General features: G+C 35.0%; 3 protein-coding genes across 4 annotated transcripts; 2 read left to right on the top strand and 1 right to left on the bottom strand.

Moving 5' to 3' along the window:
* Window positions 1–974: 974 nt before the first annotated feature.
* On the bottom strand, window positions 975–12,689 carry LOC100796934 (G patch domain-containing protein TGH). Its single transcript, XM_003525588.5, has 16 exons — window positions 12,355–12,689; window positions 11,622–11,712; window positions 11,439–11,533; window positions 10,542–10,645; window positions 8,891–8,952; window positions 8,744–8,818; window positions 6,751–6,902; window positions 5,964–6,039; window positions 5,801–5,875; window positions 5,596–5,673; window positions 4,339–4,528; window positions 3,583–4,069; window positions 2,914–3,198; window positions 2,705–2,833; window positions 2,338–2,556; window positions 975–2,035 (listed from the first exon to the last, which is right to left on the bottom strand). The coding sequence occupies exons 1-16, from the start codon at window positions 12,487–12,489 to the stop codon at window positions 1,244–1,246; spliced, it is 3,045 nt and encodes a 1,014-aa protein (XP_003525636.1). The 5' UTR covers window positions 12,490–12,689; the 3' UTR covers window positions 975–1,243.
* A 2,467-nt stretch (window positions 12,690–15,156) lies between these two features.
* LOC100807912 (class 2 transcription repressor NC2 beta 1) lies at window positions 15,157–19,585 on the top strand. 2 transcript variants are annotated; one of them, NM_001363961.1, is made up of 6 exons: window positions 15,157–15,317; window positions 15,416–15,478; window positions 16,111–16,200; window positions 17,142–17,236; window positions 18,106–18,174; window positions 19,018–19,585. In NM_001363961.1, exons 2-6 carry the CDS (start codon window positions 15,424–15,426, stop codon window positions 19,177–19,179), a joined length of 471 nt encoding a protein of 156 aa, NP_001350890.1. In that variant the 5' UTR covers window positions 15,157–15,317; window positions 15,416–15,423; the 3' UTR covers window positions 19,180–19,585. The 2 variants fall into 2 exon arrangements, with proteins under 2 accessions (NP_001350890.1, NP_001350889.1); NM_001363960.1 differs by having other exon boundaries at window positions 19,015–19,585.
* Window positions 19,586–19,636: 51 nt separating this feature from the next.
* LOC100808788 (protein MIZU-KUSSEI 1) lies at window positions 19,637–21,744 on the top strand. The gene has a single exon (XM_003524460.5). It carries the CDS (start codon window positions 20,502–20,504, stop codon window positions 21,318–21,320), a length of 819 nt encoding a protein of 272 aa, XP_003524508.1. The 5' UTR covers window positions 19,637–20,501; the 3' UTR covers window positions 21,321–21,744.
* The last annotated feature ends 1,989 nt before the right edge of the window (window positions 21,745–23,733 follow it).

Genomic DNA, 23,733 nt, shown 5'->3' with positions numbered 1-23,733 from the left:
GTGATGCGAAGGTACCGATCAAGCTAAAGGGAAATTTTTATCGGACGGCGGTAAGATCGGTGATTTTGTACGGAACAAAATGTTGGGCGGTCAAGAGCCAACATGAGAATAAAGTAGGTGTAGCGGAGATGAGGATGTTGCGGTGGATGTGTGGTAAGACTCGACAGGATAAAATTCGAAACGAAGCTATTAGAGAGAGGGTTGGAGTAGCGCCTATTATAGAGAATATGGTGGAAAATAGACTTAGGTGGTTTGGGCATGTAGAGAGAAGACCGGTAGACTCTGTAGTGAGGAGAGTAGACCAGATGGAGAGAAGACAAACAATTCGAGGTAGATGAAGACCCAAAAAGACTATAAGAGAGGTTATCAAAAAGGATCTCGAACTTAATGATTTGGATAGAAGTATGGTACTTGATAGAACATTATGGCGGAAGTTGATCCATGTAGCCGACCCCACCTAGTGGGATAAGGCGTTGTTGTTGTTGTTGTTGTATAGAGTGCGTCACGGTAAACCCTGGGACTAAGCACCATACCTCAACTTCCTAATTAGTTTTTGTCAAAGGACTCCCTAATTTTTACTCCAAATAATCAGGTACCAATTCCATTTGACACATTACTTGTGCACCCAACATTAAAACAAAATTCCAAAAATATTATTAAGTATTTTTATTTTTACAAATTACATAATCCATATAACTCATACTTGATTTGCAAGTATTTTTTTAAACTTTTTAATAAATTATTTTTTTAAATAATAAATAATTTTTATTTATAAAAAAATATAAAAATTAAATAATTTATATGAATTATATCAAAATTAATTATTATAAAATTTATTATTTAAATTTACATACGCATTAAATATACATTAGAAATTTTAATATTATATATAACAATATTATTTATTTTACAACATAATTAAACTATTAATTTAATTGGTTAGAACATCATGCTAATAACTTAAAAATCCCAGGTTCATAAAATTGTTGGGTGTACCAGCAATTTTGCTAGGTATGCCTATTCCATTTCTTTACGGCCAAGAAAGGATTGAATTAAGCAGCGTCACTTCAAACCAGTGAAGAAAACCTATGCAAGAGGCTTGAGTTTCGATCGGAGCAAATGAAATCCATAGGATGCACCTCAGTATCACAAACCCAAAACCTACTAACATCTTTTAATACAACAGCAATCCCCCAACATAATTCCAAAAAATTCTCAAAATCAAAGGAAACAAGTCTCTCGCTCATTCTCCCCGCCTTTTCTCTTTTCTGGAATGTGAATTGTCTTTCTCTTTGCTATAACGAGAGGATCTATTTGGAGATTCATGCTTTCTGTGCTTGTGATGTTTTGAGTGTTTTTCACTCCTGCTTTTTTCTTGGGAAGAACCTTTCCTTCTCCCTTTTGACCTTGAACTGTGTCTATCTCTTCTGTCATCGTCACTAGATGAATGACTTCCTGCATGGCGCTTCTTATGCCGATGATGTCTGGAACATTTTCTGCTCCTTTCCTCTTCTAACTTAGAACTGCTGCTATAATCCCAGCCGTGTGTTACAGGGGTTTTATCTTTCCTGTACTCATTGTATTTTTCCCTATTAGATTGCTTTTTGCTCCTTTCTTCTGAACAGCTGTCATTGTCTTGGCTGCTGGTTCCCTTGGTTTTGTTAATACTGCTCTCAAGCATATTTCCATCAATGGTGTCATCACCTTTTGATGGCCCACCCTCATGAGCAATGTGCTGCTGATCATTTGGCAAATCATGATTTAAGGACATCACACCGTTGTTTTCACTCTTCAGGATATCGGTTCTTGCATCTTCATTAAAGATGTCTTTCTGAGGTGCAACATTCCTGGACTTTTGCATAGCGTAAGGCATATCAGGAGGAACCTCAATTCCTAGTTCCTTGCCCAATGATTCCAGAAAATCACCAGCAATCAAACGGCTCAGTGCTGTATTAGCTACTTCAGCTTTCTTTTCTTGATTCTCCACTCTCCTATTACTAGGGCCTTCATCATCTGAATCATCGGAGAAAATAGCCTTGCAATACATGAATGTGTTATAGGTTGCCATGCGCAACATCATATAAAATATGCATGTAATAAATGACATAAGAATTCGTTAAAATAGATTTCTATGCCTAGGATACATGCTCAGGACTCGAATCAAATTAAATCTGTATTGTCATCAAAAGCTACCCGAGATTTTATGGTCACAGACAAAAGAGGCAATAAAAAACATGTATAAAATATGCTTTGTAAAGGACAAAATGGTTTCGCATGAAAGTATTAATCAATAATCATAAGTAGAATGTTCAGAAAGGGTTAGAAATTGGGTGTTACCTTGTATAGGTCAACTGGCCTTTCAATATTTTCCACTTCCACGTCCCCTTCCATTTCATTTTCAGTAATACTTATGGTTATGTCTTTATTAGTAGATAGCTGCAAAGGTGAGATGTCTTTCTTTGAAGTAACAGGCTCGTCCACTTTGGCACCTTTGACCGAATCTGATGTAAAAATCAAGGTATCCATCTTACTCCTAATCCGTGGAGCAGGTGGTGGCTGCAAAAAGCAAGGAATATGTCTAAGCTTGAAACATTCTTTGACAATTTAGAACGTAATTTAAATATTGATAAAAAGTGAAAAATGTTTGGACTACAAAATCAATACAAGAATATAACTACAAAATATAACGGACTACTTGAAGTACCTTCCCCATATAAGGATCAATAAGATCAAAGCGTTTGCACAGAAGAGGTGAAGGGCGCCATTGAAACTCTTCCCTCTTAGGGTACATTTTCTTCTTCAAAATATCTTCAGCTTGCAGATCTTTCTTGGGCTGTTAGCACAGGATACATCAAATAAGATTAGCCAAAGCTATAGGGAAAGAAACAAAAGGAACATCACCTTAGTCATTACCTTTACTTCACCAGAAGTAAACTGCATAACACCACCTGGGATAAAATCCACGGAAGATGGAATTAAAGGCTTGCTTCCCCTGACCTGTCGTCCCTTTTCTATTGCCTCAGCTGCAGCCTCAAAACTTAGTCTCTCTTGAGCACGAGCAACTTCTGACATATCACCAGCTAAACTAGAACTAGCAGAGCGTAATCCCCCTTTATATTTCTCCTTAAGAAACTGCTCAAATCTTTCTTGCTTTGCAGGATCATCTTTGAAAGGCTTTTCCACATTCATTAACTCACTCTGGCTCAAAAATAAGGAAACAAAGATGAGTAAAGATCCATTTTTTTGGGGGTATTTACAGTCTGGGGAAGGAACAGAGGTCTCTGCAAAAGGGGGAGGTTAAAATCACATTTTTTAAATTCTTAGAATATGTACAGAAACCAGTATAACCCCAAGCCTAATGGTATGGGCAGTGACCACTGTGCCAAAAGTCTGGCCATCAAAGGTTCAACTATATCCTTATCATTAAGATTCCACAGAAAGGAATCTAAAAATCGTGTCAAGGGAATTAATTATCTGAGTTGAAGGCACAATCTGGTTGGCCAACCAAACTACTGGAAGCAATACAGAAATATTTATAATTTTCTAATTAAGACTTTAATGCAGAAAGATTATGCTACTTACAAGTGATGCAGACTCGATAAATGTATCAGTAAGATTAAATTGGAGATGAATATCTGTAGAAGCAACAGACGAGGATAGATCTTGGGAGCTTTTTTCTAGAGGTTTTTCCCCTAAGATCTGGCCTCGACTCTCAGCTGTTAGCCTCTGCACACTGGGAGGCATTTTTCTATCCAATTGCCGACTAGTCTGATTATTGTGTTTCTGTTGTGCCTCCCACAATTTCCTTGCATAATATTCATGGCCAGTTCCTCCAGAAAGAAAATTAAACAACGGATTTGATTGATTCTTTTCTCTTGATAAATCCTCATATAATTTACCACATTTAGCTACCAGATTTGCAACCCCCTCAATTAATAGTTTTAAATTTCCATCCTCTGGAGGAGGAACATCTGGTGGATTGACTTCATAGCTCTTGCGGTTAATGTCGAGAGGTCCAGAAAATTCATGGTGGGGCACAAAATCCTTAGGGATCAGAGGAGCCTCAAATCTAAAAATCAGTTTATACAATTATGGTTTAATGTGCAATCGTATAAATACAAAATAGGCAAAGGAATTAAACAGATAAGCATATATAGAATTCATAACCCAAAAACTGTTAAAATGGTATTTATGCTATTAAATCCCTCGGCCCTAGAATTACTACTAACCCAAATCAGGGGTTAATAGAAATGTGAAACAATAAAAGTTATAATATAGAATTTTAAAAATAAAAAACCATATCAGTTTAATAGTTTGGCAATAAACTGCTTCTGTAACCTTTCCATTTTATAGTCAGAATTGGATGCAACTCTAAAACCAGGCAGATCACCCTGGTCCTTCTGCTCTTTTTTTCTATGGCTTTCTAATCTCAGCGTCGAAGGTTCTTCAACTTCTTTTCTCTGGTTTTCTAATCTCAATGTCAAAGGTTCTTCAACTTCTTGAACATAAGCATCTTCAAATTCGTAACCTTAAAAAACAAAACAAAACAGAGAAAAACATTATGCCTATTTTTTCTCATTTTTATAGGAGAACATTTACACTCTCAAGATTACCTCAAAGAAATTGTTCTCTTAAAAAAATTAAAGCATATAAACATCCATATGGGGAAAACAATCATTATCTAAAACATGAAAGCTGAAAGTGGGTCCTCAGAAGGAAGCACTACTTCTAGTATTCTACAGACAAAAAACATCACTAAGAGCCCAAACAAGTGAAATCAGATATGATAAGTTAATACAATATGACTTTATTAGTTGTGGTGCAAGTACTATATTGCATAAACTTCTTATCCATTAAACCCCTCTTATACATTATAATAATGAATAACTTATTCAGGCCTTCAGATCGAGATTGGGCTTGAGTTTATTTTTGATGCATAAGCTCATGTAGAAGAACTCAATTTCAACCAAAACACCCGAATACCCCAAGCCATAGTTTTTTTAATCACACTATAAATGAAAAAGAACAAAATGATCACTACTAAATGAATCCTATTTGATTATTTCATTACATTGTTTTTATTCTTCTAAGGGGATTCAACACTCTTTGCACCCTATATGGTTGTTCCATAACTCCATTTTCATTCTTCTGAATTACAGAGGCTTCACATAGTCACTTGCTCACTCTATGCATCTTATTTGGTTAACATTGCTCTGTTTTCATTCTTTTGACTACATTATGTGGCTTTAAGTTAAAGAAAGGGAACAAAGCTATTACTTGATGAGAACATTGTATCATTCTTCACAATAGATTACACATCAAATGTAACTATCGTTTAATGTCCCCAAACAATGTGGTTTAGTGCACTTTAGATGAACTGCCATTTAGTAGGAACACAAAGAATTATGATTCATGAGTTCCCTTGGTTACTTATACATGGGCTTTTTATTTATTAGCTTCTATATAAATTGATAGCAGGATTCACTTATGACTTATGATTTTGTTTTATGAAACTTATGGTTATGTTGTTTTAGGCAACTTTTGTGTATCTGAATCTTGTGATTTGATAAATTTATGACTCATGATTCTACTAACCAGTGGCATAGACATCCTCATCCTCTGCATCAAGCTCCTCAAGAGCTCCAATACCAAAACCGGGGGCAGCCTTTCCTGCTGATGAAAGGATGCTGCGAGTTAAATCAACTTAGAGCAATATATTTTTGTGACAATGAATTACATTAATCAGCAAGTGGCAAATAAGATCATGGATTATCATACACTCAGTTTTTAAGTATCTTACACTTCAAACCAAAAAGACCATCTCTAGTGGAGAAGCCAGGTCCCCCCTTGCTGGCTAAGCGTGATCTTTTTTTCTCTGTAAAAAACAGAGATAACGAAGTTAAATATGAATTTCTAGCACCCACATCAGCGGGTTCCACATATAGATCAAGAAAAAGGCATACCTCTAAACTCAGGAGCATGCTTATAAGGATCAAAACCTAATCCATGCAGGTCTTGCTTTGGGTTAAGTACGTAAACCTGAAGAAAAGATGTATATGAGACATGCCTGTTATCAATACAAATGTACTTACAAGCAGCTAAAATAGGAGACAATTGCTAAATTTAATCATAATAATTAAAACGTCTGTTTGTTGAGGAATGAGAGGTATATTCAACACAATCCACCATTGGATTGGAAGTTTGTATAATGCATATAATGCAGCAATTCAAGATTGTTTTTACCCCATTATCTTATTATCTTATAATAATTAACACCAATATAGTTTTCAAATATATTGAAATATCAACCATCTGATCACATTATGCTTGTTTGAGTTTTCCAAAATTTGGCAAGCAAAATCTACATGATAATTTCTTATCATTTAGAGGGAAGGCCTAATAGGCCAATAGAAGTCATTTTCTGTAGGCAATATTGAGTGGTCTAAATGTCAACTGACACCCCTCCCCCCTTTCTCTCGCAATTGGCACCAATTTAAAGCAAGGAAGGGAACTTTTACTAAAACAGATGTTGAAACTCAAAGATACAATTATTTATTATATGCAAAAATACCTCACCTTTCTCTAAGGAATCATTTTAATCATTTATCAGAATTTAGTCTAAGGACTAAACAATTAAACAAATGTTTGGGTGTGCTTCTTTCTGGTTTATATATGATTGGTAATGCTATTAGAAGATAATCATATGAAATCTACTACATTTATATATGATTGGTAACAGAAACTTCTCACAGGTGTGCTCTTAGAAAACCAAACATCGTCATTCACAGGTTCCTCAGGAAAATTTTCAGTATCACCCTCGATGGGTTCAGTCTCAGTAATCTTCACTTTTGGATCATCAGAAGAAAATGCTAAGAAAGCTCTACGGGCCTGTCTTCTGGCATCTACACAGGCAGTACAATTACATGAACTGAGATATCATTGCATGGAAGCCTAGTTAATTAGATTGTAATTGAACAAAAACATAAAATGAAAAAGATTTTATATTAAATTTTATATTAGATTAATATATTTTCTGGATAACAAAAAAATAATACAACAAATTAAATAGCTCATATAATCTTTACCAAAAAAAAAAATGGACAAAGCCTGACTGAGGATTACACAAGCGTAATTTCGGAGGAAAAGGATGAAAGGTCAAGAAAAAGAACAATAAGAAACAAAAAGATGAATGTGAAACTCTTGAACAACATAATCCAGCTAGCAACTCTAAAAACTCAACCAAAAAGCCCATACTACAAAAGAAGGTAAATACCTGGCCCATTTCCCAATTATAAAAGGGAAATCACAACTACCAGAAAGAAAGGAAGGTTATAGTAAGACAGTAAGGTGTATAGTAAAAGAAGAAAATATAAATTAAAAGAGCATTAATGCAAACTGCATTCCCATCCTATAGAAAATTGGTGCATGTAATTATTTGGATTAGATTGATTTGCCCTTTAGAAAAGATTTCCCTAAAAGAAAAACAAACATCCAAATAGGGAAAAAAGGACTTAATTGCAATTCTGGTCCCCTTTAATTGCCGATCGGTGACTTTGGTCCCCCTTTATTTCCTGCAATTTTAATCCCCAGATTTAGAACATTCGCAATTTTGGTTCAATCCTTAATTTTGCATTAGTTGAGTGTTTTTAAGGGTTGATTAATGATGTGACAGTATTGTGATATGGAAATTAAAATGCAAAAAAAAAGAAGAAATAAATGTATGAAAAATTAAGGAATGTACAAAAATTGCAGATTTTCTAAAATATGGAGACTAAAATTGCAGAAAAAAAATAAGGGGACCAATATCGAGAATCAGGAATTAAAGGGGGACCATAATTGGAATCTAGAAAGAAAAAAAAAAGATGAAAACCTTAAAACAACTAATGAAAATATTATACACTTGTTATAATTTTCTCCTAAATTACTTTTCTTTATAGTGCTGAAAGCAATTGTAGCATATACATAACAATCTACACAAATACCTATTGAATCTCAGAGAATCATAAATATATTAAAATCAATATTAAATGCAATTAACAAATGAGGGAAGGGAACAAAAAGGAATCTTGATCCAAGTCCAGCAACACATGAATCTGAAACTAATGTGGTCCTGTGATTTTATCCAGAAAAAGGAAGAACAACAATCTGATTTCTACAAACCAATTGATAATTAAAAGGGGTAAAACTTAAGGGGGTTTTTGGTTTGAGAAAACATTTTGTTTCACTTTGTTTCCTGTTTTCTGAAGTTTATAAAGGAGAAAGAAAAACAAAAATAGAAAAATAATTTTTTTTACTATTTCCTATACAAACTTCTAAAAAAAGGAAATAAAGTGAAAACAGAAAATAAAAACAAAACATTTTTTCAAACCAAACAGCCCCCTACAAACCCTTCTTCCTTACAATCCAACTTATATTTGGTGAATTGAGGAGTGCTAGCGACACTCTCTCTAACACTCTTTTGGATACTCTCTCTCTCTGTGATTGGTTAGAATTTATTGAAAATCATTAATTTTAGTAGGTTTTGTTTCTAAATTAATGTTTCTCTCTCCTAATTTATATTAAATGAGAAGCAAAACCTACTAAAATTGGTGATTTTCAATAAATTTCAACCAATCATAGAGAATATCATAAAGAGAGTGTCAGAGAGAGTGTCGCTAGCACTCCTCTTGATGAATTTGTATCAGAAAGTATAAAATGGACAACGAGGAAATAACTAAATACTAATGGTAATAGGAAGCCATACCATACAGTGCCTCAGAATGTGAATCCTTGATTGAGCGACCATGACTCCATCCCATCTTCAAGAGCAGTTTTACCCCTAAAAAACATGAAGGGGGTAAGAAATAAAGTATTATTAAAGAAGATGTTAGTCAAGTTAAGTGGAACAGACCAACAGATTCAGTGGCTGGAACAACTATTTCATCAGGAGCAGGTCCAGGAATTATGGATGGCCTACAATGAAAAAGAAAAACGCAAACAAGCACAGTCCAATCAGAAAAATTACAAAAGCAAAAACAAAAATAAAAAAGGGGCAAACTATGGAGAATAAAGAAAAAGCGGTTGCATTTTGCTTTGAGGACAAAATGCTACAATTCACGTGAATAAGATTGATAATTAGTTAATTACCCAAAAGATTATAATGATTGCTTATTAAACATCCATGTTCTGTAACATATTCAGATATAAAAATGGAGAATGGCGACACACAGAGAGTATTTTCATTAAAGGAACGAAAATCAGACTATTTCAAGGAGATAAGGATGAATGCATTGAAATTTCAAGCTTCTAAATTCTTTGAACTCAAAAGATAACAGTGCATCACATTTCAAGGGATCAGAAGTTCAAACATTACTCTCACCATTACCACCACAAAGGAAAAAGAAATTAAAAAGTGAAACTTTTGTTTACTATTTCCAAAACCATGAAAAACTATTGGTAAGCCTAACAACCATTTGAATTAAAAGTCAAAAAGCATATACACAGATAACTAGCATGCCTTATCTTCTATTCCTCCTCATTACTGAAGATGAAAAAGGGCAGCCCAGTGCATGAGGCTCATTCCCACCTAGTGGAGTGGGGTCTAAGGAGGATAAATGCACACAGCCTTAGCCCTGCAGGCAAGGAAGCTGTTTCTAGGATTTAAATCAGTGACATCCAGGTCACAAGGTAGCAACCTTACCATTGCACCAAGGTTCACCCACTCTTTGCTTAAATGAAATCAAAACTTAAATGTCAATACTTTCTCTATAAACATGATTTACAAGAGAACTTTATGGTGTCATTTGATCCAAGTAGCCGTCTCCACCTAGTGAGAAAAGGTTTGGTGATGGTTGTTGACTTGTTGCTATGGTTGTGTTGTTGACTAAAGATGGAACGGGGAATAAAAAACCTCACCCTTTGCTCACTAACCAAGACTAAATAATGGTTAAAACTTAAGCACTAGCTGAGGTGATACCAGAGACTAAAAATGTACATGGCACTTCATACAAAAATGGGATCAAACACAGTAACTTGATGAAAAGACGAAATCATTTTTTGATTGACTTTACAATGAAATTTTTCATTATTTGTTAGATGAATCAGTCCACTTTCAAAAAAAATATAATAAAAAGAGAGCATACACTTTAACAAAAGAGGGACTAAACACAAATACAGAGTGAAGAAATCAATACAGCAAAGCTCTCCAATCCCTTGAATATTTATAAAAGAAATTTCCCAAGAAAATTTACCATGGATCAAGCATAAAAAGATACTGAACAATACTCCATTTCTCACACAATTTTTGTAATACAAGAGAATCAACAGGCACAAAAAAAACGAGTGCATATTGATAGTTTGACTGTAAAACCTCATATTATAATGTAAACACTAAAGCTCTAGAGAAGCAAAAGCATTTTAAAATCCACTCTTGTTTTTTTATTACTATGGATAAGGAACTTTTTTCTTTAAAAGGATAAAAAGGTAGCACAAATAGTTTTCCTCCCTATAGAAGTTATTTGCCACCATAGGACCATAATAACAATTAGAGAAATAAAGTGCACCTCTGTTTCTGTTCCTTCTCAGCTTGTTTGCGAGCAATTTCAGCAGCTGTGAAACCAAATGTGTCAAACTGTGAGGTTGTCCCCAAAAAACGACCTTCCAATTCCTATGATACATGTAAAGGGTGTGTTAGAACACATAAAAAAACTTAATCTACTAGCAAAAACTGAATCCCCAGCCACCAATTGTGCAAGTAACCTACCTACTTGACTTCATCCACATCATTGAAATGTTGTAGTTGGGTTAATGATAGTATAACCATTTTTACAGCATAGTTTTAGTTGCGATTCCTTCAGGCAAGCAAAGAAGAGTATATCCCTATCCTAGAAGCATCATAATGTTTAACGATAAATACATAGTCCTCTCCTGAGATTTTTAAATATTACAAAGGTCACCCACTCTGCCCCCATAGCAACTAAAATTGCAAGAAGATAACAAACTTCCCTTTGTTATGAAAAATTAAAAAAATTTATGTATTCATCAAAGGATATGCTTCTAACTTTTTCCATATTAAGTGGGTACTTGTAATATTTCAAAATCTCAAGGTGATATATGGATGAATGTATGCTACCCTAATATTGATAAAGTTTCACATGCAAAAGATATTGAAAACAACATAAGATGCAGAAGCGTGTAAAAAGGAACCAATGAAATTGATCATAAATGAATAAAAAAATATATTAAGTTTAATAGAAGACAACTAATCAATATTTACAGAAACATCCAGCAAGAAATTGTTCTAGCGTAAAATGCTGGATCTGCCTGGTATCACACCTCTAATATCTACATTTATACTGCCTTAGAAGTGAACTTATAATAGGAGGACTTTGAAGCATATACATATAAATATGTTAAAAATCATAATAAGACAAAAATTTATACTGTATTATTCAACATACAGTTTTCTCATCTTCATCTAGAAAATTCAGTATGTTCTGCTCTTTGAATTCAGCCCTGTTCTTCCTTGATGATTTAAATGACTGAGGTGCCCACCCTGCACAGTATTCATAAAGCTAACACCCATACCCTTAAAAAATTCAAATTTATAACAGGATCATTATGGCTTCCTCACAAACTTATACCTTCCTTTGAGCCCACTGTATTATAGTAACCCGCAGAATAGCCTCCTGTAAACGCTCCATGGAATCTTCTCCGCCCTTCCTCATCTCTAACCTGGAGATGATAAAATGAAACTTGTAATGAAGCTAGGTTAGGATCAAGCAGCATTAGTTAAGTCATTCCAAAATATTCTCTTTTTTAATCGGTCCTCAACAATGAATTTAAACATTAAGACCAATAACCAACTTTTATTACCAACCGCTTACACCACATCACTTCACAACTACAGAAGCAATCAACTACATTTCCTTGAATAGGGTTCAAACACAACAGAAGTTGAAATGTTAATTCCGAATATAAATGCACCATACAACCAAAACAGCCTCACAGAAGAACTACTATAGTGTACAAAAAGAAGACTGTAACAACTAACAAGGATCACTTCAACCTTCAGACTAATATTCCAACAGCTTCTAGTCAATTATTTTTTCTCGAGTAAATATGTTTTACACTTTTAACCAAATATCTCAAGGAACATAGCTGTTTGCAACAAAATTGAACTCCTCAACGAATCAAGCTCAAGAATTCAGACAATTCAATCCGATCCTTGATACAAACACAATCAGCTTCAAATTTTTAATTTCACAATAAGAAACAAAACCAAAACCCTTAGTCTTTTGCAGTGTGCATTCACAACCAATCCCAATCAATTCATGCCGACATAACAGAACTTCGGTGGAAAGCGTAAATGCTTACCTCTTGCTTCCAAGCGGGGAGAGTTCGGAGCTGACCGGAGGACTCGGCAATGGCCTTCTTCTTGCGACTGATTGAATCATCCTCACGCTCTATCGGCGTTCCGTAGAAAACAAAATCGTCTTCATCTGACTCCATTTATCTCACTGATTCGTGAAATTGAAAGATTGTTATTGCTCAATCCAATTCCAAACGTATTAATTTATTGATATTGAATAGCAAAAAAAAAAAAAAGATAGGGTTTTTCAGAAGCTTGGCTTGGGTGTGCAAAATCCATTGAAATGCAGAGCGAGAGCGAGAGTGAGCATGGCTCGGATGGAGAGATATAATCTAACAATATTTTGTTTTGAGTCCAGATATTACTTTTTTTTATTTAGTATTATTTTTCCTAAAATTTATAAATTGCAAGGCAGTCCCTTGGCCATGATATCCTATAGTGTTCTGTTCGTGGTTTCATAATTACAAAAATAATTTTTATTTAGACTTATTTATTTTTTATTGAATTTTGAATTAGTTAGAATTATTTTTTCATAATGAAAAGAAGGATTTAGATAAAAAATAATCATGATTACCGAATAATCAAATTATAAAAGTAAAAAAATAAATAAATTATAACTTATTATTATAACTATAACCAGTTTTGCATGATTAGATGTCGTTTTTAAAAACTGGTTATATAATCGATTATACAACTAGGTATATATTCATAACTTTGTTTGATTCATGCAATCTAAGAGCGGTCATTCCAATACAATATGCAAAGCAAAGACTAAGCAAATCCGGAGGCCAAACTATCAGCAACAAAGTTACCCTTATCACAGTAAGACCTTATGCTATTAACCAGAGCTGCAAAAGCATGAGTAATAGAAACACCCTCAGAAATCATTTTCAAAGCCATAGTCGAATCTGATTCAACAACTAAGTTTCTAATACCCCCTTGTCCACGCAATAGTATTAAGTTTGACAAATCCTTGAGGAGGGTAGTGCCAAAAAGAGATGAGATACCCGAGACTTTTCTAGTAGGAACCACGGGGTGCCACAAACCAAGTTGAACATGCTCCTGGATCAAAATGGCTAACTTCTCCATACATAAGACGAAAACATATGGAGACATGTGATCACCTTGGAGGAGAAAATTGGTCAAGAATCTCAGTATTCAATTCCACTTAAGAGAAAGGTTGGTGGCAGTAGTGCAGTTCATTATCAAATTAATAATAACAAAATTGACAAAAAATCTCATTCAATCCTATCATAAGCCTTCTCAATGTCTATGTTATTAAGGAAGAAACCTTCTTTACCTTTTTTCCTATGCATAGAGTGGACAATCTCTTGGGCCAAAGTAGCATTATCACCCTAACTTGAACAGGGATGAAATTGCTCTAACAAAGGCCAATCAAATCATTCAATAAAGGATGAATTCTCTGGACTAACACTTTGGAAATAGTTTTTTGAACAACACAATGCAGAGGCTAATTGATATGAAATCTTTAAAGTGCATAGGATTATCAACTTTAGGAATTGTAGGAATAGGGACAATGAGGATTTCTGTCAAAGCTGAATTAATGTCGCCTATCTTAAACGCATTAGATACTATCTTCCAAACATCATGACCAATTGTATCCCAATATTTCTATAAGAAAATAGGCTGAAATGGATCAGGGATATATTCTTAACTGATTATTGGTTATAAATAATAATTAGTTTTAAAAACAAAAATTGATTTTTATATTTATTACATTTTGATACCTAATTTTATGCATTAATTATGTCATATTTAATTAAAGTTAAAATTTAGATTTTTTTTCTGTTCTTATAGTTAATCTTCGTTATAAAACTGATGATGTTATTATGATATTAGCTTGATAATGTTATTAGCCATGTCATCATTAATAGAGACTAAAAAACAATTTATAGATACAGAAACAAAAAATGACATAAATTTGGGGATGAAAAAATATTTTCATTGTATGTGTAAGGGATGGTAACAGGACTGGTTGAAAAATGGATTTGATTCTCCTCATTTCTGTTCTTGCAAAAGGCGAGGTGGGTACAGTTTTTAAGGTTTAAGTATGAAAAGTGATGGTTTAAAATTATTATCTATCTCCATCTCCGTTAAATTTTATCGGATTTGGATATATTTACGAATAATCCATTACACTAGTTTTTTATAGTTTTAATGTACTTATATATTTGTAAACACATTATATTTTATTTTTTTAATTATATTTCAATTCAAACAAATATATAAATATAATGAATAAAAAAATTAAAATTAAAAAAATTAAGAATTGAATTATATTTTTAGTTAAATAATTGATTTACATTTACGAAAATTATAACAACAAAATATTTTATATATATATATATATATATATATATATATATATATATATATATGTTAAGACAAAAAAAAACTTATAAAAAAATATAATGATAGTAATACAGATATAATGTGATACTCATTTTCATATCCACGTCAGCTTAAGTTTGGATAATATTTATACCTGCATCTATACTCAATCAAAATAAGTAATTAAAGTTATGAGAAGTCTGGAGTCATATAGGTGGGTATGAAATTATTTGTCATGCCTATTATATATAATTTTAAATAATTAAAATACATGAAAAATAGTATAAAAATTGTGAACTTATAGTTAATTGCACGGGTTTTAGATAAATAATTGATTGATAGCTTACTAATAAAAAATTAGTAAACTAAGGAAATATCAGCCCGACGCGCAGGATGAGAGCGCGTGGGAGAAGGTAACTGGTAAACGCGCTTTGGGCAGTGTGGGTTGCCCTAATCGGATGCGAGCGAGAACTGGTTCTCTTATCCTGTGAAACCGTCATCATAAATTCATATATCATCAGCCTCAGCCATGTCTTCTTCGCTCTTGCACCTCCTCTTCCTTCCACAACTACGATCTTCGATAGTGCTTTCTCAGATTCTTCCTTCGTGGTAACCGGTGAGTTCGCTTTTCCCTCGCCCTTTCAGATCTGCACTTTTTTTCTCCCTATTCATCTACGTATTTGTGCCCCAATTCTTCGCTTCGTTCGATTTCAGGTCGAATCATGGAGCCCATGGACATTGTTGGCAAGTCAAAGGAAGACGCTTCGCTTCCTAAAGGTTTTCCCCTCCGCACTCCTCTATTCGCGAATTTGATTGAATAGTTAGTGTGTAGTTATTATATTCATATCGAGTTCTCTGGAATTAGTTTGTTATTTGCACAGGTGTATTTTGTTTCTCCGGAGACTGCTAAAAATGATAACATAAATTGTCTGAAATATGTCTAGGTTTTTGTGACATTGTAGGGCTAATTTCTCGTGATGCATTTTTTCTTCTTCTTTGAAAATGCTGAATACGAGTTTTCAGCAAGCTTAAGTGACCTGATAAAACTGTTTTTAAACTATAAGGTAGTTTCATGAAATTTGTACGATTTGCTAATTGATTTTGGTTTTGCTATTATAATTAATTAAATAATTAATATTTCTTGCATGTGCTTATTTTGTTATCAATTTATAAAGCTTTAAAGTGAATTGTGGTCATATCAAAACAATCTCTTCTTAACATTAATCATCAGAAGACGGGTTGATGTTTTTTTTAATAGGTTTAATTGATATAATGCTCCTGATTAATTATGCATTGCGATGTTTGGTTACTTTAATTCTTATTGTACTTGGTAGTCAATCTCAATGTTCTCTCTTTCTTGGTAATGCATCACTGTTCTATTGCTTACAGAATCTCTGATTTTTTGGCAGCAACAATGACAAAAATTATTAAAGAGATGTTACCCCCAGATGTACGTGTTGCAAGAGATGCCCAAGATCTATTGATTGAGTGTTGTGTAGGTCAGAATTTTGTTTCCATTATATTTGATTTGTTGCCTTAATTCTTTTATTTGAAGCTATATTTAGGGTCTAAATTCAAGTGTGCATCTTAGTTGTGCACATAATTGATGATTTTGCTATTGTTATTTTTCTGATGTCTGTTAAGGGTAACTGCCAAGTTTGTGGCGTGGATTATAAGCAGAGCTGTCTATAGTGGTGCTACACCGTTGTGTTGCGGCTATGGGCCCCTCCATTGAAGCCCATCCGTTGCCTGGGGTGGTGTGAATTGCAGCCACATTCACAGCTATTTGCTTTGTGGTATCAGCGGGCACAACTTTGATTAGTGATTGAAAACCCCTGTTTACTCCCACAATACTGCATTTAAGATTTATTTTGGGGGCCATTTTGGTGATTTTGCTTCCCTTATTTGGGGTTCGAAATTGAAACTCTATTCTAAAATAATCATGCACCCTTGTGTCTCTGAAACATAACCCAGTATTCTCTGGCACCATCTCTGTCCATTTCTGATGTTTTCCGGCACCTTCCTGGTGTTTCTGGCCTTGCTCTGTTCTCTGGCACTATCTCCGATGTCATGCCCATTCATTTTTGTTGCAGTAAAAGACTCTCACACACAGCTCTTTCATGATTTCATCTATGTTTGGTGTTACCTAACCCTAACATATTGTATGAGCTGGGAATTACTAGAATCTATAGTGTAATAATATCATTGGTAATAAGCACTTTTTGAACTTGCTGTCTAATTTTTCATATTTGGTCATGTCGTAATAACATCACTGTTTGCTCCTGTTTCTATGTTATAGACATGCAAAACATGTGTTTCATTTCTTATATTGTCTGAAAATTTGGGCTTGGATTCCAATTAGTGTTTCCTGTTTCATAGTTCATATTCTTACTTGACTTTTCTTAAGGATTAAGATGTTGTGGTTGATTTGTCATTGTAGAGTTTATAAACCTTGTCTCGTCAGAATCCAATGAAGTTTGTAACAGAGAGGATAAACGGACAATTGCACCTGAGCATGTATTGAAGGCTCTACAGGTATTTGTCCATCCTTTGTATCTCTAAAGATCTGGATGTGGATATTGCCCACTTTATATTTGCGTGTTCATGTAATCATATGACACCATGCATTATCTTGGGTCTTGGGTGGTGTTATGTTTGGTTGTGAAATATATATTTCGTCTGACAAAGGTTTCTTAATGATGCAGTTTAAGGAAGTTGAGTTGAAAGGATTCAAGATTAATTATTAATATTAATATTAACAATTTTTGCTTTCCTCTCTTTACGGAAATTTCTGTGCATGCATTTATGTCTTCATGGTCAAAATTGCCATAATACAAATCATTGCATTCTTATCTATAATGAAACTAAGCACATGTTGCTAACACCTGAAATTGAAATACTTAGTGACTGATGAGGCTGTCCGTTGTTGATTACAGATTTATTAATTTATCTCACCTTATGAATAATTTTATATCCTCATAATACTTCGCAAAAAAAGAGTTAAACGAAAAAGTAAATGCATTTAGAAACATAAAAAAGCATGCTTTCTTCATCTAGTAAGTAGGAGGATGTTGTAACAAGATTTAGAATTATTCCTAGCTTACCCTGAAGCCAAAGTAGTTGTTGGCCTTTTCCTTGAAGAAAAAAGTCTGTTTTGATTTTCTACAGAATTTTGATAATAGAACATACAACATACCTGCTTTCTATTATATATTCTACATGTATATTTTAGCCATTAGGAGTGCCTTAATTAAAAAGAAAAAAAGATTGTTTCTTTTAGAATGAATTATTTCAATTCTATTGTCGGTAGTGTTCCAAACTCGGCATAGGTTCATTGGATGTTTTTAAACATACAACATACCTGTTTTTGATTTTGTTTTTTGATTTGCACCTTTAATCCCCAGGTTCTTGGATTTGGTGAGTATGTTGAAGAAGTTTATGCAGCATATGAACAGCACAAGCTGGAGACCATGGTAATTATGAATATTAATGCCCCATATGTATGTTGAATACTTGAGTAGTACAATACAACTTTGCATATTCACTCTCTTCTATCCCTTGCCTCACCACCTTAAATTTGTTATGCGCGAACACTTGAAAAATAATAGTGAAAATGTGGAGTGCTCCCACAGATGAACGATGTTTGGTTGTTTATCTGACCTTCTTGAACAATATTTGTGGAAGCTGAATTTCTGTTTTCAAACTGGGGTCTGTTGAAAGATGGACTGTCTTGAGGGAGCACCTGCTGGATTCGTTGATGACTTGATGGTCCTCTAAAGGAAGTCCCCAAACTAATCATGGCTCCCATCTAATGTATCACCCTTGGTAGGGACTGGTGGAAATGGTATCCTATAGGTAAATACGCTGGAAAGATCTTAATGGGCTGGTAATCTGACTTACCTTCCCACTTCTTTCCTCTCCCTTGGGTGTTTCCAACTTCCTGTTGAGAGCATAGCCTGTGCCACGGTTGGCTGTTAAAATTGAAATTATCTATTTATTTAGTAGTTTCTATATTGCCCTACAGAGTTTTTAGATATTCAATCAAAACTCTGAAGTAAATAATTGGGTGTTCTAAGGTTGTGGCATAACATGACTTTCTGATCTGGCAAAAGATTATCCATCCAGGTTCAATTGAGTTCATGAATGGTCTGGATTTCACTACATCAATGCCCTCTGGCTATCAAGAGGCTGGAGAGCCTGTATTGTTGATCAGTTAATTTGGAAAGTGAATTTCGAAAAAGTTAATTATTTTTGCGTATGAATTTACTTTGGAAAAGAGAGAACTATTTTCTGATTATTTTTTCGTCTTCCAGCAGGACTCTTTAAGGGGTGGTGGTAAATGGAGCAATGGAGCTGAGATGACTGAGGAAGAAGCATTAGCAGAGCAGCAAAGGATGTTTGCAGAGGCGCGTGCTAGGATGAACGGTGGAGCCATTGCTTCCAAGCAGCCAGATGCTGACCAAAGTTTAGATAGCTAACTTTAGGATCTTCATTGAAGCATAGACAAAGCACCACCCTGACTCCTGTCTGTGCTTCCAATGAGCTCGATGGTGTACAAAAACCATTCACTAGTTTGCTGGCCCATGTGGATGTGCTCATTTGTATTCTTTCGATAAATCCATATTTGTAAGTCAATGTAATTAGTGAGAGATCATGAAAACCCTCCCGTTTAGCATTTACTTGTAATTATTTAATTTACGTTTTTGTATCTTCTACATACTAACAACTCCTAGCTTGATTCTGACAGTAGCTACTATGTTAGATTGTAACAAATTATTAAATATGTAGAAGCAATAGTGCTCTGTTTATTTGTTACCTTGATGAATACGGGAAATCTTGAAACTGAGGCATATCAGTTCAACCTCAGTCAGTTGTTTGTATACACGTGAATATGATTGTGTAAACTATAACCTGAGCTTGATAATCGCTGTCTCCCCGTCTTTTGAGGAAATCGTTTCCTCAGATAATATATTTATGGATATCCCTATCCGAGTAGTGTCCCCCCCCCCGAATCTTCAATTCCGCGTGAGATCTAGCATCTTAAATCTAATTAAAGTATGAAAGATTATTAGAGCCAAACTTATGTCATTTTTCATAGTGAGTTAAACCTTAAATGTCAATTTTTCATCACAGCGTTAACAGGATTGAGTGCTTAGGGGACTAACCTACAATGAGGTGTCAGTTCGTAAATGCGTGTAATGTTGTCTCTGTAGCCAACATGTGCCACGAGAATTCAGTAATGGTTAACCTGATGTCACCATGGTGCGCCTTTACACTAGAAGACATGGATGCAGCAGAAGAGTGTGCGAAGAGCATGTCGAGTTTCAACAGTGATGGCTTTGTGTTTTGTTTGTTCTTAGTTCTTACTTTAGTTTATTTTAATCCTTTTTTTACCGTTTTGGGGCACCAAGTCAAAAGAGTTTAGTCAAGCACAATTGCACAAGGCTCTCGCTCTGTCTCTCTCCCCCCTGTCCCACAAGAAAGTGAAATAACAAACACATTGTCTCCTTAGATTCCTTTCTTTTCTATTTGAAGCGCACTCTATCCCAGTCTCTCTCTGATTTCCTACATCAGCTGGTGGGACTGGTTATGTTTCTTTTGTCAGGATTCTCTTGCTCTCACTATATCAAGGAGGGGAGATGGCTACTAGAATAACAAAGAAACAATTAAAATAATAAACCTAAAAGCCCTAACATATCTATCCCCAACAGTAAAAGAAAGCAGATTCATACTCTCTCCCTCTCTCTTTAGTCTTTACCACCACCTGGCCTGCTTTTAAAACTTGTTCTTCCTCTCTCACATGAAGACACTAGTCATGGACACAACCTCATCAACCCCTCAAGACTCATCATCCTCCAAGAGGCACTTCCACTGGACGAACAAGGTTGGAAATGAAGACCCCCAACTCGCCACCTCAGAAACGATGTCAAAAATCATAGAAGAAGAAGACACAAACACAAAGGAAAAAGAACAAGAAGAAGATGACAAGGCTGTTCCACTTCCAGGCCCTGCCACAAAGAGAAAGATTCAGGCAGTGGCAATCTCAAGGCTCCGATCTGTTCTGACTGTGTTCAGCAAAAACCACCGTTCCAACCTCCCCTTCGGCCTCGGCTCCAGAGTCGTTGGCACCCTCTTCGGCTACCGCCGCGGCCACGTGCATTTCGCCTTCCAGAGGGACCCCACTTCGCAACCCGCCTTCCTCATCGAGCTCGCGACCCCAATCAGCGGACTTGTCCGCGAAATGGCGTCTGGGCTGGTGAGAATTGCTTTGGAGTGTGACAAGGACAAAGACTCAGAGGAGAAGAAGACGACGAAGAAGAACAAGACCCTGAGGCTGCTTCAGGAGTCCGTGTGGAGGACCTACTGCAACGGTAAAAAGTGCGGCTTTGCCACGAGAAGAGAATGTGGAGCCAAAGACTGGGACATACTGAAGGCAGTGGAGCCAATTTCTATGGGTGCAGGTGTTTTGCCTAACAGTGATGGGTCTGATGGTGAAGTCATGTACATGAGGGCTAGGTTTGAGAGAATTGTTGGTTCCAGAGACTCTGAAGCTTTCTACATGATGAATCCTGACAGCAATGGAGCACCTGAGCTCAGTATTTACTTGCTTAGAGTCTAGTACTGCTGCTGCCACTACCAGCCCCCCCCCAGTCATCTGTTTAGTTATTTATACTTTAACTTTCTTTCCCTTTTTTAGTTTCTTCTTTGTGGATGATGTTAAACACTAGGCTATTCCTATACTACTTGTTTAGCTCCTTAATCATGAACAATGGTGACCTAGTTTTCTTCAGCTTTTTTCTTTTTTTCCCCCTCTTCTTTCAGGAGGAAGGAGAAGTGGGGTTTCTGTTATTTATTTATTTATTTATTGGGTTTAGGATAGGTGGGTAGGGTAAAGGCAGAGGGGGGGAAATTTAATTGTGGGTAACCAATACTTTACAGGGTGATGGTGATGGTGGTGTGGGTGGGTTATGAAAGGTGTATATGTATAGTTTCCTTTTCTAAAACCTATAATCAGTGGATATGAGACGGAGGTTAATGCAAAATCATCATTGTCTTCCCATTCTTTTTTATTTGGTTTTATTAGCTTTTGCAACTTCCTTGCGCCGTGTTGTTTTATTTGATTCCACTGGATGAGTTGCCTTTTTTGTACTGTTCTCCCTCACGCTCTCTTTTTTCTCATTTATTTTTCTTATTTGCTTGATGATTATTAATTCAGTCCCCCATATTTAAGTGCTGCTTGAACTTGTAAAATTTAAGATTTCACGCCTATTATTGTTACTCTAAATGGTTAAACATTTTTACTAGAGACTATTATGTCAGTTCTATGCTATTGATCTGTAAATTTTGATACTTTGTTTGCTTTGGTCTAGAGGAAGATTGCCATACTAGAATCTCACTTCCTCACCCCTCTCTCCCTTTGTGCCCGTTTTTGGATGATAACTTCATCATTATTTGGTTTGAGTGCCGTTTCATTTGTTTCTTTGTGCTCTTCTTTCCCTGTTTAGTTAGGATTCTTTTGTCAGCTCGTTCTTTTAATACAACACAATTTCAGTATTTTGGTCTAAAAGATAAGATAGTTCCAATGATTGCTTTTTATGCACAATTTTGTTTGTGAAGTGATCCCAAGAATTTTTGTTGATGCCTAATCATAGAAGTCATCAAAAGCAAAATAAGAAAAAAGAAAAAGAAAATTCATATTCGGATACTAACAATCTGACAACAGACCCATCTTGTCCTCACTTTTCCTTTGTTTATACACTCGATCACTTGCTTTTCCTATTGTTGACTGCTTTTCTATTGTTGGCCAAATTCAAATCGGAAACATACTCACCAGGTTGTGATTCTTAGTAATTTGTGCAAGCAAACTGTAGACTATAGCCCACTACTGTCAACATTTAAGACCACTACCCCTGATGTTTTTTTTTTGGGCTCTCACACATCTCTTTGGAAGGCCATCATATTCAAGATACATTTGTACAGTGATGATGTGTTTCGGAACCCTTTTGCATTGATGCTAACGGAAGTTTCCACTTTTCAAAGCACAAAAATAGGAAGCAACAATTTGTTTCTTTTCCGTTTGAAGATTTGCAACAGCAAACCAAAAACACACTAAATGCAAACCAAAATCACTAAATGTAAACACTTATTCTAATAAGAGTTCAAATCTTAATTCATTACACTGCGATACTAGTTCCTTTTGCTAGAACTGTTCCCCGTAAGTACTACCCTTTTATTTAATCCCCAAAAGAAAATCCTTTACCAGGATAATTTGATCATAATAGTGATCTTTCCTTTTACCATTCCCCTCCTAGTTTTCAGGCTTTAGAAAATTCCTACTATTTCCCTGCAACTTACGAGAGAAAAAAAGATTGAAGATGAAGAACATATGTGGCTTACAGCTAGGACAAAATAAAATTCTTAAGATATCTTTCACCGAAACCAAAGTCCTTTTGGTTTTTTTAATCATCTAGTCATCATTTTTCCAAAGATGTAAAAGATAGTGGCTTCACATAAAGTTGAACCACTGATTTACATCATTATTGCTCAAATAGTGCACCAAAACCTCCCTCAACCCACCACTGAGAAAAGAAAAATAGTACTAGAAATTGGAATAATGCATTAAGGTTGTCTGTGGTACATGACCATAGGTCATTACAAAATCCAACTTGTTTGGCCTTTTACATTTGTAATTGTAGAGATACGTAGTCCGTACCTGTGAACCAATTATGAGCTTAATGGCTAACTAATTTATTTCAATAAAAACAGACGAATGAATGAAAGTATGTGATATCCACCGTGGGTACGAAAGTGGGGGCTGCATGTCAAATACACTAATTATAATTGAAGAATCACTTCAGATTGATATGATGTGTGTGTTTTCTTTTGATCAGGCAGGAGAGACTTTTCTCCTACCAGGTTTAGTTCTTATTGGAAAATCTAAGGGATAAATATATTTTTACTAAAATAATGGGTCATGAGTAAGTTATTTAGATGAATTTGACAACATATTTTAACCTAAAACTCAAGATTAT

Source organism: Glycine max, chromosome 5, assembly GCF_000004515.6.
Source record: "Glycine max cultivar Williams 82 chromosome 5, Glycine_max_v4.0, whole genome shotgun sequence".
In the NCBI taxonomy this organism is placed as follows: domain Eukaryota; kingdom Viridiplantae; phylum Streptophyta; class Magnoliopsida; order Fabales; family Fabaceae; genus Glycine; species Glycine max.
Note: the sequence above shows the minus strand (reverse complement) of the source record. Positions and strands in the feature narration are given on the sequence as shown.